We start from the raw sequence: 16,857 nt of genomic DNA on the forward strand, positions 1-16,857 counted from the left end.
TGTATATACTTCTTTAGTAAGATAATATGTTTTCAGAGTTTGAATTGTTTTCCTGCGATAGGGACAGGGAAGTGCGTTGTGTTCAAATGTCTTGAAAGTTTGATTATTGGTTTGGTTATTCAAGTGATTTTTACGAACGCCTTAAAATGATTCTCTTATCATGTGATATGGAATACTTCTCAGGAAAAATTAAACTTTTGTAAAAGCAGTCGTACAATCAGTTTGAATCGAAATGTTTCAAGTCTGTTGAAGGGATTTTGTTCTAATGACCAAAATAGACATTCTTAATTTTGTATTGCCTTTTTTATATTGTCCGTTTTCTTTGTATTGCACAAATTAAAGAGAGCGTACTACTCTGTATTTTGTACTTTTTGCAGAGAATTCAAGATTGCATAGAGGAGGAAGAGGAATTCAAGGAAGCGGAAGAGCAGCCTATCAGAATGTTTGAACCAAGGCTGGATGGATTGGATTTGGATGATTACAGGTATGATAGTTTCAGCTTCAAATCTGAGATAATTTACTTGCAAAGTAAAAATACGAGAATATTTAAACTCAAGTTGATTAATTTAGGAATTATAATATTAAAAATTGTTTACATCAGCTCTAGTGTATTGTCTCGCAAACTCATGAATTTGACTGAACTTCTCAGATCTTGACCTTCAAGGCTCAAAGTAATTGTATGTTTGAATTTTATTTTATATAACGTTCTGGCTCGTTTATCATTGCAAAAAGACTCTGATATATATTTGGAGGGCCGGGGCTAACATCATAACCACCACCCCCTCCCCATGTAAAATTTCAGTTACAGGTTGTAGGCAAAGTTGTGCCAGAGGGTTAGTTATGTTTTTACCACATTTCAAATGTGTCTTACTCTTTTGAAAGTAAATTTTCCACAATGGAGGCTCCTTTTCAGATGAAGCAACTGAACTGTAGCCCCTAAATCCAGGCCTGGTTGTAAAACCTTAATTAACATCATACTACTCCTTATCTCTTGAAGGAACCCTAAACTATACTGGTTCATATTTTTAAAGCGACTGTAGAAAAATTCTCTCTCTCCAATGTATTTTCGTAAAAAATTCTATTTTTCGTTGTCTCAGGCACAGAATCAGATCTTCAGATTACGAAAGTGGTTGAGTAATTTTGAATTGTTTACAGTAAATTGACTATCAAATAATAATTACATGGCGACCAATAGGAACGAACTAAATATTTACTTCTCCCATATATTACTTTGATATAGTAATTACGTAAGATTTATTCATTTTATTTATTTATAGAATTTATCTGTGGGGTGGCTGTTCTTTTTTTAATCCATGCTTCATTAGGTGTTATTCTGTGACAAGGTATATTTTAAATGTGTATTGTTTGTAAAAACACTTGTAATTCTTCCCCAAGTTGTTGAAATAGTCACCTGCTTTTGGATATTTTTAATACTTTTTACTAAAAGAGAATGGAAAGTGAAATATTTCTTGGATCGTTCAATGCCTAGTGGTGTTTGCTGTTAGTGCATGGAATTAAGCAGAAAGCAAATACAAGCGCAGTTTTAATATGTAAGGTTGTGACACCCCAAAATGAACCCCCTTTTTGCAGATCTGTGAGGAAGCTCTCCGTTCTGCCCGAGGAGAACGAAGAGTACGAGAGCGGAGGCGGGAATGCACATTTTTACCGAAACCCCTCGGGCTCTTTTAAGCGCTATTCCCACGTCGTCCCCAGCCTCGAACTTCCCAAGGAAAGAGAACCCCCTCCGTACAGGCCTCCCCCGAACCCTTACCAGTCCAGGTCCTTCGAGAGTTACCTGGACCCCGAAAACTCCAGCCACCACCTTGGGGTGGTGAGCATCGTCAGGCAGAGTTCCGATCCGACGCCGTCGCCCTCTCCGTACCTTCAGCCTCCCCCGTACAGAGATCCACCCCCGCCAGGCAGTCGTTTCGTCACCGGAGCGGAGGTCCACCCTCGCCCTTCCCAAGGAAGGAACGAGTCCACCCAAACGTCCCAGGCGGAGATACAGGGTTCGCCGAAACAACAGCACGCTTCCCGTTCCACGTCCCGTCCACTGGAGCTCCCGTCGTCCCGTTCTCCGTCGCACTCTCCGCCAAGAGAGCAAACTACGTTGTCGCCCTCCGAGCAGCCAGCGTGTACATCGAAGGTGGTGCATTTCGACTCGCCCGTGTCGTCCCCGAAATCTCCTCCCTACCAGACTCCTCCAGACACGTCTCCGTGGTCTTCCCCTCGAAACTCGGCCGCATCCCCTCCTGGAGACATTACGGAGGACTTACCCTCCGTGGCTCGCTGGTTTCCTCCTTTTCGTGCTTCCAGAAGGAGGAGGTAAGGTTCTTTTCGCCATAGTATGTTCTTGATGTTGCGTTTTCGTGGTCTGGCATGCGTTTTAAATGTTGGCAGCATGACAATCGCGCTCCTCAAACATTGGAAATGCATGGCTTAACAATAATTGTGTACATGGATGTGCTATGGAGACAGTACTGCTAGTCAGCGCATTGTTTTCCTCCTCATGTATTTCACATCGAAATACCTTGAGTACCTTGGGAGGGAATAAAACCCTCCATACACATGTGTAGTGGCAATTTGTTTTGGAATGCTAATTCCCTGTTCGTGGTCAGATACATGGCATGCTTTTTTCTCTGCATTTTAACGCCGTCCCCATCTTGGATGTTAATATTCCTTCCATTAGTGCTGTAACTATGTCATATTATATGCAATCAGCTCTTGCATACAATTTTTATGTATCAAACCCAAATTATCGTTGTTCGGCAATAGTTAAACTTTGTTATATGTTTTAGTAACTTTGCTCTTGTGATTAGTTCTAAAAAATAGGGTGAGCATTCCTGAAACGTAAATATAAGTTTCCTTGATTAAGTGTGAAACAATAATTCTAATTATTATAGTTATTCTGCATGTTTAGATGCGTATCCAAAGGCAATTAATTAGCTCTAGAAATTGTGGATGTATTAGTTTCAACATTTTTCTATATTGGTGTCACAGCATGGAATGCAGTTGGAAATAATTGTCTTTAGCATAGTTCAAATTTCTTTTGTTGCTGGTGATGAAATGTGTACTCTTTGTAAAAATTGTGTCTAAATCTAGATAATGTTGAGTTTAAGTTCTTGCTCATGAATCCCGGGCTATAATCAGGGAATTAATCTTAATTTATTGATATCAGTTTATTTCAGCATCTTTATTCGAAATAGGTAGAACTCTATATAATATACATATATAGTATTTACAAATTTGGATATGAGCGTTTGCAGAAATTTATGCAAATTTTGGTCTGAGGTAGGAGCTTATGTAGGGACTTACGAGAGTTGTAAAGTTAAATTCGCAGGAAAAGTTCATAAATGGTAGAATATTTTATTACATGTTGGAGGCTAGATGAAGCACTTGGATGAGATAGCAATGGCATCTGTGAAAATACATGTATTGTAGTTCTTAAATGCCTTACTGATTAGAAACGTTTCTTTCTAAAGCAGAAAGAGATAACAAAACAACCTCGCTCACCTTCCAATTACAGGCGTTCTCCTTCACAGTAAGGTATTAACTCTCGTTTGAAAGCAAGAATTCCAATCGCCATAGTTACCTTTTCATATCACACCAGAATGTACGGTGATAAATTACATTGGTAACGATGGGATGAACCATTCTTCACTTATCCGCCTATCTGTGACGTGTGGAAGCGTATTAGGTGTAAAGTTCGCCGCCACGATCCACCCATTGTCAGTGTCAGCTCCACCCAAGGCCTGGCCTCGTTTCACAACAAGAATGTGATGGCGATGAAGCAAAGTCGAGTTTTCGAGTATTCATGTTACATCACGATTTTGTGTAGCTCAACGAAAGTACCGCCTAAACAACTTTGAATGAAACGCGACTTGTTAAATTGCTCATTTTTATTTTCGATTTCACAAAAATTATAAGTTGGGATGCATCTGTCTAGTTCCTGCCTATTTATAAATTTTAAATATAATTCAATGCACGCTGTTGTAATTCAGTTTCTTTGTAATTAATAACTGAATAGTAAAATCGTGAACCCGTACCTTATCAGTGACGCAGATACGCGTCAAGCAGGAATTTCCCTTACTTACCACGGAATTTTTAAAATAAATTTGCTAATAAAGGGGCCCTGGGTTCGATACCCGGTGGAGACACACAGTGGTTCGGATCCCACTTTAAACTGTAGGTCCAGTCACGATTAGCCTTTCTGTGCAGAAAGTGGACTTAAAACAACAATTCAATCAATTAATTAAAATAAATTTGCGTGAAACTCAAAAATGACCAAAATGTCACTTACCATGTTTTACACCCGATCCCTTCATTTTATATATTAAAAATAGTAATAGTATAAGGTTTTGATTAAAAATATAAATGTTCTGCTTCATTAATCAATAACCTGTTCTTAAATTACATTAGAATAAAAAGAAAGTGCTGAAAACATTCTCCAAACTGATGACAATCAACACAACATTCAGAACAACAAACTTCTAATAATAGCAGTAGTAGTAATTAACATTAATAACAGTAATTGTCCTAAATTTTAGTGAATTAAAGTTTGTTCTAAAACATGACGTCGTAGAAAATAATTCTTGGTTCTTTAGGTTTCTTAAAAGGAAGAATGGAACTATTTCCTTAAATATGTGCAGTTATTTTAATATTAGGTCACAAATATATACAATTTAATAACCTAAAATGATATTAGAGTGAAATGACGCACCAGCACGTCAACAATAAGGATGGAAAAATGGTCGCGGTGAGCTAAAGGATAAGGAATCCTTTGGAATGAAATCTCATGTTTTTCAGCACACAGATGTGTCAGGGTAATATGATCGTTCGAATTAAATTACCTTTCAAAATATATATTTTTTTGTTTATGAAGAAATCGACCTGTCAAATGTAGCATTTGAATATGTGTACAACTTTTCTTATGGTCCTCTCAACAGTTTTAACTGATTATAATTCATCCTCATCGCAGGATTGGCCAAATGATGCAGAAAAGCTAGGTGAACTAAGAAAAATATAAATATAATTTAATATTGTTTCGTTTTTAAATATGAATACATACCATGACCATCTGTAGGAGACATTTCAAATTTGAAAAATGACATGTTCATTTCGCACAGCAAACTGAATCCAGTGACGTGTATCCTGTTTTATTTATAATGGCTATCAAAGAATTTCATGCAGACTAATAAAAAAAAGTGTCCATTTTTCCTGCCAACTCATTAGATATCCGAGAAGTCATATGGTGAGACCGGAAGTAGGATTGCTGTCCAAAATATTCAAAAATTTCAATAAAGAATTAATTTATTTCGAGATGGTGATGTAAACAACAGTTCTTCTTTTCAGTGTTCAGTAAAAAATGAACATTTTCTCTCCATTAATTCTCGGTATAATCTTGACCAAAATATACCCAGGATAGGAAGCTTATATAGGGTTGAGAAAGAAAATTCTCAGTTAATTGCCTGGATATGTAAACAGGCTGAAACAAATAAGCTAATTTCATTTAACGTGTCTGCCGCGATTGATTAATGCTATGGACAGTGGCTGCAATTAAGAGGGACAGTTGCTTCCCCCCACACTTTTTGCAACTGCAATATGAACTATTAATGCTAAACCTCATCTAACAAGAAAAAATATACTGTTCTTGCCCATTCAATTGCCGCCACTGGCTGTGAGTGATTACAAAAGAATATGACGTTAAAGAATGCTCGCGCCTTGTAAATATAATTTGATTTTTCTCGATAAGCATATAGAGAGCAATGCAAAGTATCTTTACATTGTTCTCTTTCTACCGTTATGTAAAACATAAAACATTCATCTTATGAGAGAGGATTTTTTTGAGATTTCGAAGCCAGGACCTCATACTCGCAGCTTCATGTCGAGGAACGAGTGTAAAACTATGCAATCGCACACATTCAATTCCGCATACAATGCGCTATAAACACGAGTCCATCATATTGTACTTTTATAAACTGAATATTAAATTGCAATAAGTACTAGAAGCTGTATGGGTTAGAAATAGTCTTCCTTTTTTCTTCCATCCAAGGCACGGCTATATTCCAGGAAAGTTTTCCGCATGCAGTGACGTAATAGAAGTACCTGCTTAAGACATGCAAAATCTGGAGACCGTATACGTGACTAGGATTTAAATTCTGCGAAGAAAAACTTGCCGCAGACGCAATTTGCGGACTTTACCGGAGCATAAAAGCTCAAAGACTGGTTTGACCATTGTTACATAGGACTCCGTAGCACATGCACTTCACATAACAAGAAGACGTTTTTCATTTATTGTAGTTTTAACCTTGGCATTACCTTATTGAATAGAGAACGCAGAATTGAGGCAAGTGCTTTGTCGAGAACGTATGCAGTTGTAGTTTAGGCATTCGATAATTCGATTGCTAAGCGGATGCTTCTTTGTTCATACGACCGTGTTTACTGTGATTTTGCGACGATGGGGCTCCGTGAGTTACCCAACAGAAGGCTACTTTGTAGGCTTTGGTCGTTAGTGGGCTGTGGCACCACAGAGTTTACTTTGGTTCAAGTCCTCTTCAAAAGATGTTCCATTGTTTTGGTTCTCTTTATCTCCACTGTTTCATCATTCATTCTCGCTGTTTTGAATGACCTAGAGAAGTGTATTTGTTCTATTCGCGTCTTCTGCCACTTTGGGCTAATCGCAAAGATGAGGATGAACTGCGATGGATGAAAATAATGAGGAGACAAGCTCAAACATACTTGGATAGAAAACAACACAAGTCCCACATAGGTACTGGCTCTGAGTCCAGGCGTCAGAGCCTTGTTAGTCTGCGAGAATGCACCCAGAAGTGTACTTCTTGAATATGAAGTTAAAACTTGAGTACCTTCTGAAAAGGTCATCCCTTTGCACCACAGAGAAAGTTATAAAAGCATAAAATGACTATACAAAACTTTTGAGCTAGCATCAAAAGCCATTTTTTTATAAGAATAAATTAAGGGTTCGGGTGTACAACATGGTAAGTGACATTTTCGTTATTTTTGAGTTGCAAAGTAAAATGTGCCATCCTTCAATTTTCGAGTGAAATTGCCATATAATTCCAATTTGCACTGGACTCAGTGAAGCCTTCTGAAATCGCTCAACACAACACGAAAACAATTTATCTACAGTATAGATTCTAACAACATTTTTTCTTAATGAACTCAGAAGTCAACAAAATGTCACTTAACATGTTTTACTCCCGAACCCTTCAAATAATGGAGGACCTAAGTGATAAATTTCCACTTTTATTAATTATATTATTACTTCCACTGTTCTAACAATCTTCATCAGAGTAAATAACAAACCTGATGAATGTGACGTAATTTGGGCCTAGCTTTGTCGGGGTACAATCGAATTTTTTTCTTGGGGGGGGGGGGCGGAATCGAAAATTGTTCCAGCCCATAAAAATAGCGTTCAGGACTATTTTGCTACTATAACTGTATTAGTACTATAACTGTTACGTTTGCGAATTTATAAAAAAATAATCTATTGCTTTGCTCCTCGTGTCGCAGGAGGTTAACAAAAAGGTTTGCAAATGTTAATAGACCTGAAGAAATTGGAGGGAGCAACTGCCCCCTTGCTTCAACAAAGTTACGCTATGGTGTATAACGGTAGGGTCAACCTGTACCATCTCAACATCTTTGTTATCTATCCTGATGAAGACTGTTAGGAACAGTAGAAATACGTCCCAGAGACTATATAATTAAGCGGAAACTAATCACTTCCATTATTTATTATTCATGTTGGCAAAAGGCTCAATCCATATGCTTTATTGTTCTGTTTATCATCTTTTATCGTGACAAAAAACACTATAATTTTGAGCTACAAAATAAATATTAGTAATTCATATTTATAACTGCATCATAAAACTTAGGTTACACTTGGAGAAGCACTAATTTCTTTCTGTGGCAACGTTCCCATCACTTCCCTCACGCTGCTTCATGAGCAAGCAAATTATTAATTTCCTTTTCGCGAATCCTCGAGCCAACAAACTGCCTTTCGATGTCGCCAACGCCTTGAAAACGGGAATGTCAATTATAATGATAGATCTTTCTTATTGATTAATACAGGAATCCGGTTGCTTAATAGGTCATGGCGATCATCATTTATGGAAGAGTCTGCCTCTCGTAAGACCTGTCGATCACTCCCTTATGCATGTAAATCATCAGCAAAATAATTCGGCAGTAATGCCAAAGAAATTGCCAACATAAACTTGCTCACACACACTTTGTAATGTCAGGAATATACAAGTTCACATAAAATTTCGAAACTTTCGCTAGGTTGCAGGCATTAAGCACTTGGATATAAATAAAATAGAGCAAGTTCTCACAATCCCAGAGGATTCTTATATATACACACATGAACGAACAAGACTTGTGTGTATATGTATGTACAAAAGGTCATAAAAATGTTAATACAAGGTTCGCCCATAAAAACAACTACTTTTTTTTAAAGAAAAGAAAACAAGTAATTACCTTCAAATGACTTTATCATCTTCAAAATAATCACCAAAGGAGGCAATACACTTTGACCAGCGTTTGTAAGTCTTGGAAACACTGTTGATAGTCATTGACAGTAAGTGTTCACAAAATACGCGTAACATTTAATTTAAAGTCCGCGTCGTCGTCAAATCGTCGTCCTTTCATACCATCTTAAGGTTGGGGAAAAGGAAAAAAAATCAGCAGGCGATAAGTCCGGAGAATATGGAGGGTGATTGATCACTGTCACCAAATGCTTAGCAAGGTATTGTTCTGCAGACAATGCGGTATGAGGCCGAGCATTATCGTGTAACAGAAATGCTTGGCACAAAAAGAGCACATACTTTTCTCATTTGCAGGTCCTCCCTCGTTAAAATTAACCTACAGTTTTCTTTGCTGGTGTGAAGCATATCTGACAGTTGCTGCGTGGTTAAACGTCTTTCACCTCTCGCCAGTGCACGAACTTTCTCCACATTGTCGTCATTCCTTGGCGTTGAAGGGCGTTCTGATCCTGGTTCATTCTCCACACTTTCACGTCCACCTTTGAAACGATTGTACCAGTCATACATCTGGGTTATTGATAATGCTGCATCACCATAACCCTGCTCGTATCATCTGTAACGTTTCGGTAAACGGTTTACCCAATTTGTAAAAAAAAACTTTATGATGTAACGTTGTTCCATCTTGGTGAGCGTATTTTGTACGCCGCCTGCACACGACCTTCATCTGACGCATGCTTGCCCCGATACCGACTGTCTGTAATAGGTTGAAACATGCACTGACGAGAAGTTTAGATATAGCCTCTTTGCAGTGTTGCCAGAATACGGTACCTTTTTTTTATTTGGTTTGGTTCTTTTTTTTTTTTTTACATTTCGGTTTCTTTATGGGCGGACCTTGTATAACTGTGAGAAGTCACTAGATTGGAAATTACGAGAGAACTTAATCCTGCGAAAATTGAGCATATATGCTCACTTTCTGAGTATCTCCTCAGCTGTCGTTGGGGTACGTTCTCATGAGCACCTGTACTTTTGTATTAATCCCACTCATTATGATTCAATGATTGATTTGGATCGTTTTACTTCGCTTTTCTGCAACTTTTTGGCTAATCGCGAAGATGAAGATGAGGATGAGTGATGTTATGATGCAATTGATGAAGGGACGACACTCACAGACACCCAGGATTCGAACCCGGGACCCGTGGCGCCGCAGTGCGCTGCACTAACCACTCCGCCACGGAGGCCGCCTCCCATCCATTATGAAACAGCCGATCTCCTTAAGGGAGTAATTAGCACAGCGCCCTACAATACCAGGGGTCCCGGGTTCGAATCCCGGCCTGGACTTGGATGCTTGTGAGTGTCCCTTCTTCAGTTGCACAATTATCATCACTCATCCTAACCTTCCCGATTAGACAATGTGATAGAAAAGCGAAGCAAATTAAACGAAAACAATCAACCAACATTATGAAACAATCTGAAGTTAAGAGTTGAAGGCTTCAAGTACCTTGGCTTAGCTATAACAGTTAGTGCTGTGAGTTAGTCAGGATAACAGCAAACAACATATGATCAGTAGCCGTAGAAAATTTTCCAAGGGCGGTGTGTCAAATTCGAAAAGTTGTGGCCTTAGATGATAAATATTGACGTCATCTTGACGTAATCACAAAGAAACATTTTTCAGAGAGGGAGAGAAGACTACGTACGAAAACAGCGATACTGAATGATAGAGAGAGGCAGACAAATACACAAATCAGAGAAAGGGGAAAATAAGAGAAATAGAAAACTGAGAAAGGAAGATAAATAGAGAAGCAGGAGAGTGAAAGAGAAAGAAGAAAAAGATATGTACAGAAAGTAAAAACCGAAATATAGAAGCGAAATCTAGACATAAAGAAGGAAGATAAATTAAAGATAGTCAATGCGAATATGAGAGAATTGGGGAGAGAAAATTGAAAAAGAAATGATCAAGAAGAAATAAGGTATCACTAAGAGATTCTGAGAAAGAAAGACAAAAGAGAAGTGAGATGCAAAGAGAAGACAATTACAAATAAACGAGATAATTTAAGTAGGTACATTATCCTTGTTCCAGGTGGAGTTTCGAATTGCCCCCAACCCTCTTTGTGAGCGTTTATGCAACATACGTTTATCGCGCATTTGGAAATTCTAAAGTAGAGATCGTCAAGCCCGAGCAATGGAGCTGCTTCCCCAATATTTAAATGCATGAAGAGCTACCAAGGGATAAATCTTTTAAGGATAATTTCTTGATTACTAAAAATAAATTTTTAAAAGTTGTAATGGTATTGTAGTTTTAAATAGACAGACGGATGGGGAAATAGATAGCATGTATGTAGTGTTAGACTAATGTTCGAATTAGAAAGTTATAAATCATCTTACCAGTTTCTGAGAAATCTACGAACTGGATGTGTAAGGTAATTTTGAGACCGGGTGCTACATTAGGGCAAATGTTAAGATACCGGTGCCGTTAGGACATCTCTGGTGGCCATCTTTCGATAAATTAGTTTTCAACACATTGATATGATACATGGATGTTTGCTAAAACTGCGTACCTATTGTAGGTATTGATCAGAAACGAGCAAGAGACTCAATATTTGCTAGTTGTAAAAACCTGTCTGAAGATTCGGGAGCCGTTGCCGCCACAAACTCCGGATTTGCATGCATGTCTGGCTACAGCTAGAATGAGTATAAGGCAAGCATATAAAATTGAAAATAGCCATATCATACTTTCGTAACAATTACACTCGAGCACTTCTCCTTTGATGTAAGCATTTTCTGCAAATAATAATAAAAAATATGATTGACTTGTTGCAGTTACTTTCCAGCTAATTGAAAAAGGTGGAACATGTACGGCAACTTTTTATATGAAACAAGCCTACCACATTTGCCATGGTGGTACTGGCCGGTAGGATACGCATTCCTCTATGTAACTATTAATTCGTTATGTCCACTGACAGATGCCTCATGTATAAAATAATGTGCGAGCCTGTGCGCACGCGCAAGTGTGAAATGTGCATATCACTGCCAAATACCAAAGTAGCCCAACAACAAAATTAACCAGCATACGGTTAATGTTGTTAACCAAATCACGTGTTAAAAGGTTTTTATATGATATAATGATCTTCGTTCTTACCTTAGGCTAGATAGTATGGAAATTAGTCATAGAATCTTGCAAAGGAATACAATTTTTATGTCATTACTGCATCATATATTGTCATTGTTCAATTACTTATGTATTAATAACCACAAAAATGTGAAAATGTGTGAAATAGGGCAAACATCTATAAACGAAGTAGGTATTCCCGCGCAAGCAAATTCTCCACCTTTTCATTCGCATGAAGTGGAATTGTGCTAAAAAACCTGAAACTAATTTTTGTGCTTACGACCCATTAATTTACATTGTTTAAAAATACCCCCAGTTCTTGTTCACCAGCGTCGAATGACGTGGGTACCTGGGGGAAACCCTGGGGGGTAAAGGCGGTCAGGGGCGTGATGCTGATCACAACTTCCCCACTCAGGACCGGATCAAGAAAGTGTGGGGCGTTACGCCTTCATGGCGTGGTGCTAAGCACAGGGGAGCACTTTACCTTTTTTTTACCTTGTTCACCATCATGACACTACTGAGTTATCTGCATAATTCCAAAGACTAAATTTCATTTTAGTTTTTCTTTTTTTTTTTCTTCAAAATATTTTTCTTTTTGCCCCTTTGGGGGTAAAATGAGGCTATATTCAGATCAGCTGGTGGTAGAACACTAAGTTCCCGGGTTTGTGCCTCGGCCTGGGCGTTCTTTGTGAGTATCCCTTCACGAATTTAATCGAATCATCACACACACCCATCTTTGTGATTACGTAGACAAAAATGGCAGAAAAGTAAATTAACAAAAAAACAGCTACGCAGATGAAATGACAAGCACTGTGGAACAGCAGACCTCCGTGGCGTACAGTGGTTATCATAGCGCGCTACGACGCCAGGGGCCCCTAGTTCAAATCCAGGCCTGGGCATTGGCAGTTCTTTGTTTGTGTCCCTTCATCAATTCCATCGATCATTTTCATCTTCGTGATTAGCTAAATGTGGCAGAAAAGCGAATTAAAAAAACAAAAACAAATCAATCAGTCAACCAATGTATTCGGAACAATACAACAATGTTCCCAGGACAGATTTCTACACTTCAGAACATGAGGCTATCAACAACTATAAACACGAGTTTCACACAGAAAGTAATTTCTCTCATTTTTTAAATTTTGCGACCCTTCTCAAAGCTTTTCTTCGCCCTGGTGGGGAGATCAGAGGCTGAATGTTCAGCTTTCAAAATTAATCCCAAGTAAAAATGAGGAAAGTATGGGCCAAAATTTTTTTGTCATCTTTCCACCAAATCTGTATTCATATTTTGAGTGTGGAGTCTGAGTTGTCGAAGCCATTTTTACAGCCTACTCTGTTTAGACGTAAGGTGGTAACCTGGTGAGTTTGTTTACCGTTTCATAAGCAGTGCGGGCGATTTAAGTAGCTAAAGCATACTATCTTGATATATATAGAGCGCGCCTTCTGGCTTCTTTTTACGGAACTCGCAACATTTCCTCGAACCCCCGATTCACATAGGAATCACCCTTTTGTCTGGTCTCCACCGCCTCGCATAGAAAGAAACTCGCAAGATGCTGCATCAGTGTTAACGGGAGCGGGGTACCGGTGTAAGTGAAAGGAGTGGGCACGGTGTGACCCCCTTTAGGCCAGATCTCGGCGCCTATCAAAACACGGATACCCTTGCAAGGCCAGATGAAAGAATTCTCATTCGAGGTTGGTTCCGAAGCAAATCACGTGATCGAGAGCCGTCACGGAGCCTTTGGCTACATCTTGTATTATGTTCTGGCGTGTTGACAGTGCGTTCGCTCCAGCCCCGTATTTTCCGTCTTCCCCTCTTGTTCGCGATGGGTGCGAGTTCTGTAATTAGTTGCTGTGCTAGCTAAGACACATGTTCTTGTTCGGTGTATCATGGTTGGCATTGTGAATGATCATGACATGGACTTTTGCAGAAGTGCCGATACGACGGACAAGCCGAGTGCCGATCAGCAGAGGACGAATTTGGCAGCGGATGCTGACAGGACGCAGGATCAGGCTCAGGTAACGTAAACAGCTATTAGTGTTCATTTGGCTCTCATAATGACATGCTCGTGTATAATAACGAACTGTTTGGAAACTGGTTTCTTAATCAAGTTGCTACGGAGCGTGACGTACGTTAATTTAATTTATATTTTGACGGAACAGATTGAAGCACGATTTGTGATCTACATTAGTAATTGAGACCGTCGGGGATTTGCCTTGTTTTTATGTATTTACGTGTTGGTTTTTGTAAGGTTAAGGCTGGCAACGCATGGTCAAACGGGAATCCGAAGCTTGTACATAATTTTCGTAATTCTTAAACACAAACACAATTGGTGCAAACTATTATTGCTATAAAGATAAAATGTTTCGAAGCAAGGGCGTCGCCACTGGGTGGGATATAGCCCAACGTGAAAAAGTTTTAACTCGCCCTCCTGCCCACTGACATGGGAAATTTTGAGAATCATTTACAGCAGAGTAGATATAGAGAAGGGTTGTGGTTGAGTGTAAGACAGGGCATGGACCTTAATCTTCGCACACACACAAAAGGTTATAAATGGAGGGGAGAAGTTAGAAAAGAGAATGAGAGAAAAAAGGCAAGAGAATGAGAAGAGAAAGAGGAGATGATAGAAATGAAAGATAAAAGATAACGAAGTAGTGATAGGCCGAAAGAAAGAGAGAGGCGATTAAGTGATAGAAAGAGAGGGAGAGGCAGTGATAAAAAGGAGAGAGAGAGAGTAAGTGATAGAAAAATAAAGAAGTTATGGGAAGAATGAGAAAGAGTAGTTGGCGAGAAAAAACACGAGTAAAAGACACAGAAAGAATAGAGAAGGTAGCAAGAGAGACAGGAAGAGTAACGAGAAAACAGAGGAAGAAAATAAAAGATAGAGGGAAAAAGAATGAGTGAGAAACTGAAGAACAACAACTTTAAATGTGAGAAGGTCGTGCAGCACTACAGGACAAGTAGCGGTTTGGGGGAGGGGGTAATGTTCGTTCCCGATCTCTCTGGTTTTCCCTTATAGGACAAGCTATATAAAAACAATCATTTTTTTACGTCTCAGCACTAAACAGTGACTGTCCAGAAATTTCGGAAAGAGGAGTAATGGATATCGTACTCCTTTTATATTTATTTTAATTTTTTTACAATCTTTCATGTATCCCATGTTATTTTTTATAAAATGAGCAGCGAAGGAGAGGGGGTTGGGGATGCTTAACACTAAACCGTCCCTGGCACTCAACGGGCACTATATACAGTCCTTTCTTTAGGTGAACTTATTATATGACCATTAACGTAGCTATATCAGTATAGACAATATTGGACATCTCCAGTCAGCACGGGACCATCTCTCTGGAGTTTTGTTTTCACAAAGTTTCTTCACCATGGCAACCGTAAATAAAACATGGGTATCGAAGCCTTACTACACGTGTGGAGGTCGTCGCGTGGATACGACAGTCATCAAATCTTCCTGCCGGGTCGCGAAGTAATTTAAAGTACGTTTGTCACGTGCTTGCGACTGCAAAACAAAGATAATCAGTGTTGCCATAGGTCACGGCAAAGTTGGTAGCAAATTAATCAATTACTTATCAGCATAATCAGTTTCCAAACAGTTCTTTAGTTAGATGAAAACTCTTTAAAGTGTATGAATTTTGATACTGTATTTAATTGCTGAGTTTGTATCTTACTTTATAGGTGACTGAACACGGATACAATGTATTTAAGTAGTAATGTGATGGGCATCTGGTATGGGGTAGAGAATGCCATACCCCCTCTTGTCTTAGGAAATTACATAAATGTAAATGAATTTCCATGACATGACTTATCTTAATTTTATAGTGTCATTTCATGAACTTTGATTTATGTAGCTATACATAATCACAACGTTCATTCTGTTGTCAATTTTTCGAATCTTCTAACGTGTTTCTTTGTCCATAGTTACATTGGTTATGCATTTAAGCAATATACACAGGCTTAACAAAATTAGTTTGGTAACTAATCGCAAAAAAAACCGCCATTGTTATCTCTTGTAACTGTTTTCAAGCCTGTATATAGCCTACGTGGAGGTTACATGTTAAGAAATGTTATTTATTGATGAATAATTTAACAGAAATTAACTGATATATACACGCACACATGTGATATCTGGAACAAATACAGGCGGCTTTTCCTTAAGTGAATATTATATTAGTCTTAAAAATGAAATATTGTTTTCCCAGCGTTGACATTTATTATCTTCAATATATTTAAACTTTTTTCTTTTTACTTGCGCAATAGCAGACGAGAATGGTAACTCCAGGTCCGTGTTCTAGTTTGTCAAGACCATAAAATCCCTCTTTTCGTATCTTTAACGATTTGGTAGCAGATAAAACAGCTCCGTGAAAATTTAAGCGACATTGAATCGAAAAATAATGCTGGTCTCTCTTAGACTTGGTTTCAGTTTTATTGCAAAATGTATTTGCTATTAATTCCAACAGTATGTTTGGCGTTTCCATCAACAATGCCATGCACGGTAAAACAAAATATGCTTCTCTCTCTCCCTTCTCCGTGTCGCTATTTCCATTTCTCCCTTCCCCTCTCTCTCTCAATTTTCTACCCTTTTCTTTCTCTGTTCTCTCCCTCCCTGCCCCCCCTCTCTCGTACACACACAGAGATTGTTTTTATCATCATTAGGCTTGTTAGCCAATCCAGCTTTTCACGGATGTTTCTTTGCGTTCTTGTTAGTAAAATAAAGTATAAACGACACTTGTTTGGTGTAAGTGAATTGCTGAAATTTCACCAAAGTATTCTCCCTTTTTTGGTTGTTAAATTGGGATAAACAGATCCGGTGTGTGTCGCGGATGTCACATTCTGCACTGCAAGAACTTCAGTTCTTGGAAGTCAATGTGGTATTTAAAATATAATTTCCAAACGGCAGTAACATGCAACATTTCTGACTATATATGGTGTATGTTCTGGTACTAGTCATTTCCTAAAATGGTCGCAACTGTATATTACTTTGTCGGTGCGATTTATTTATTTATTACCCTCTTAGAGATATGAGTGGAAGGGGGTATTCCAATTCATGGAAAATCATTTTTAGTAAATTTATGAATAGGAAAATGAAACAATGTATTGTATTTCCTTCAGGAAAATAAAGTCCCGAATTACCCTCCTTTGATATTCCTACAGTATTGATATATCGAGCAATTCACAATCTCCAATCCTGATTGTGAAGTTCCGCTATTGACGAAGTATAGTAATCTATCTTGGGTCGGAACTATGTT

General features: G+C 38.5%; 1 protein-coding gene across 5 annotated transcripts in view; it reads left to right on the plus strand.

Annotated features, from left to right (window-relative positions):
- Positions 1-16,857, plus strand: part of LOC145985353 (inositol 1,4,5-triphosphate receptor associated 2-like) — a 283,782-nt gene that overhangs the window by 113,417 nt on the left and 153,508 nt on the right. For all 5 annotated transcript variants that reach the window (XM_083119265.1, XM_083119264.1, XM_083119263.1 and 2 more), the window contains 2 exons: positions 378-484; positions 13,530-13,617. In XM_083119265.1, coding sequence (XP_082975391.1) covers positions 378-484; positions 13,530-13,617 — 195 coding nt within the window. The remainder of the gene's footprint in view (positions 1-377; positions 485-13,529; positions 13,618-16,857) is intronic.

Source organism: Lepisma saccharinum, chromosome 3, assembly GCF_977018435.1.
Source record: "Lepisma saccharinum chromosome 3, izLepSacc3.1, whole genome shotgun sequence".
Lineage (NCBI taxonomy): Eukaryota > Metazoa > Arthropoda > Insecta > Zygentoma > Lepismatidae > Lepisma > Lepisma saccharinum.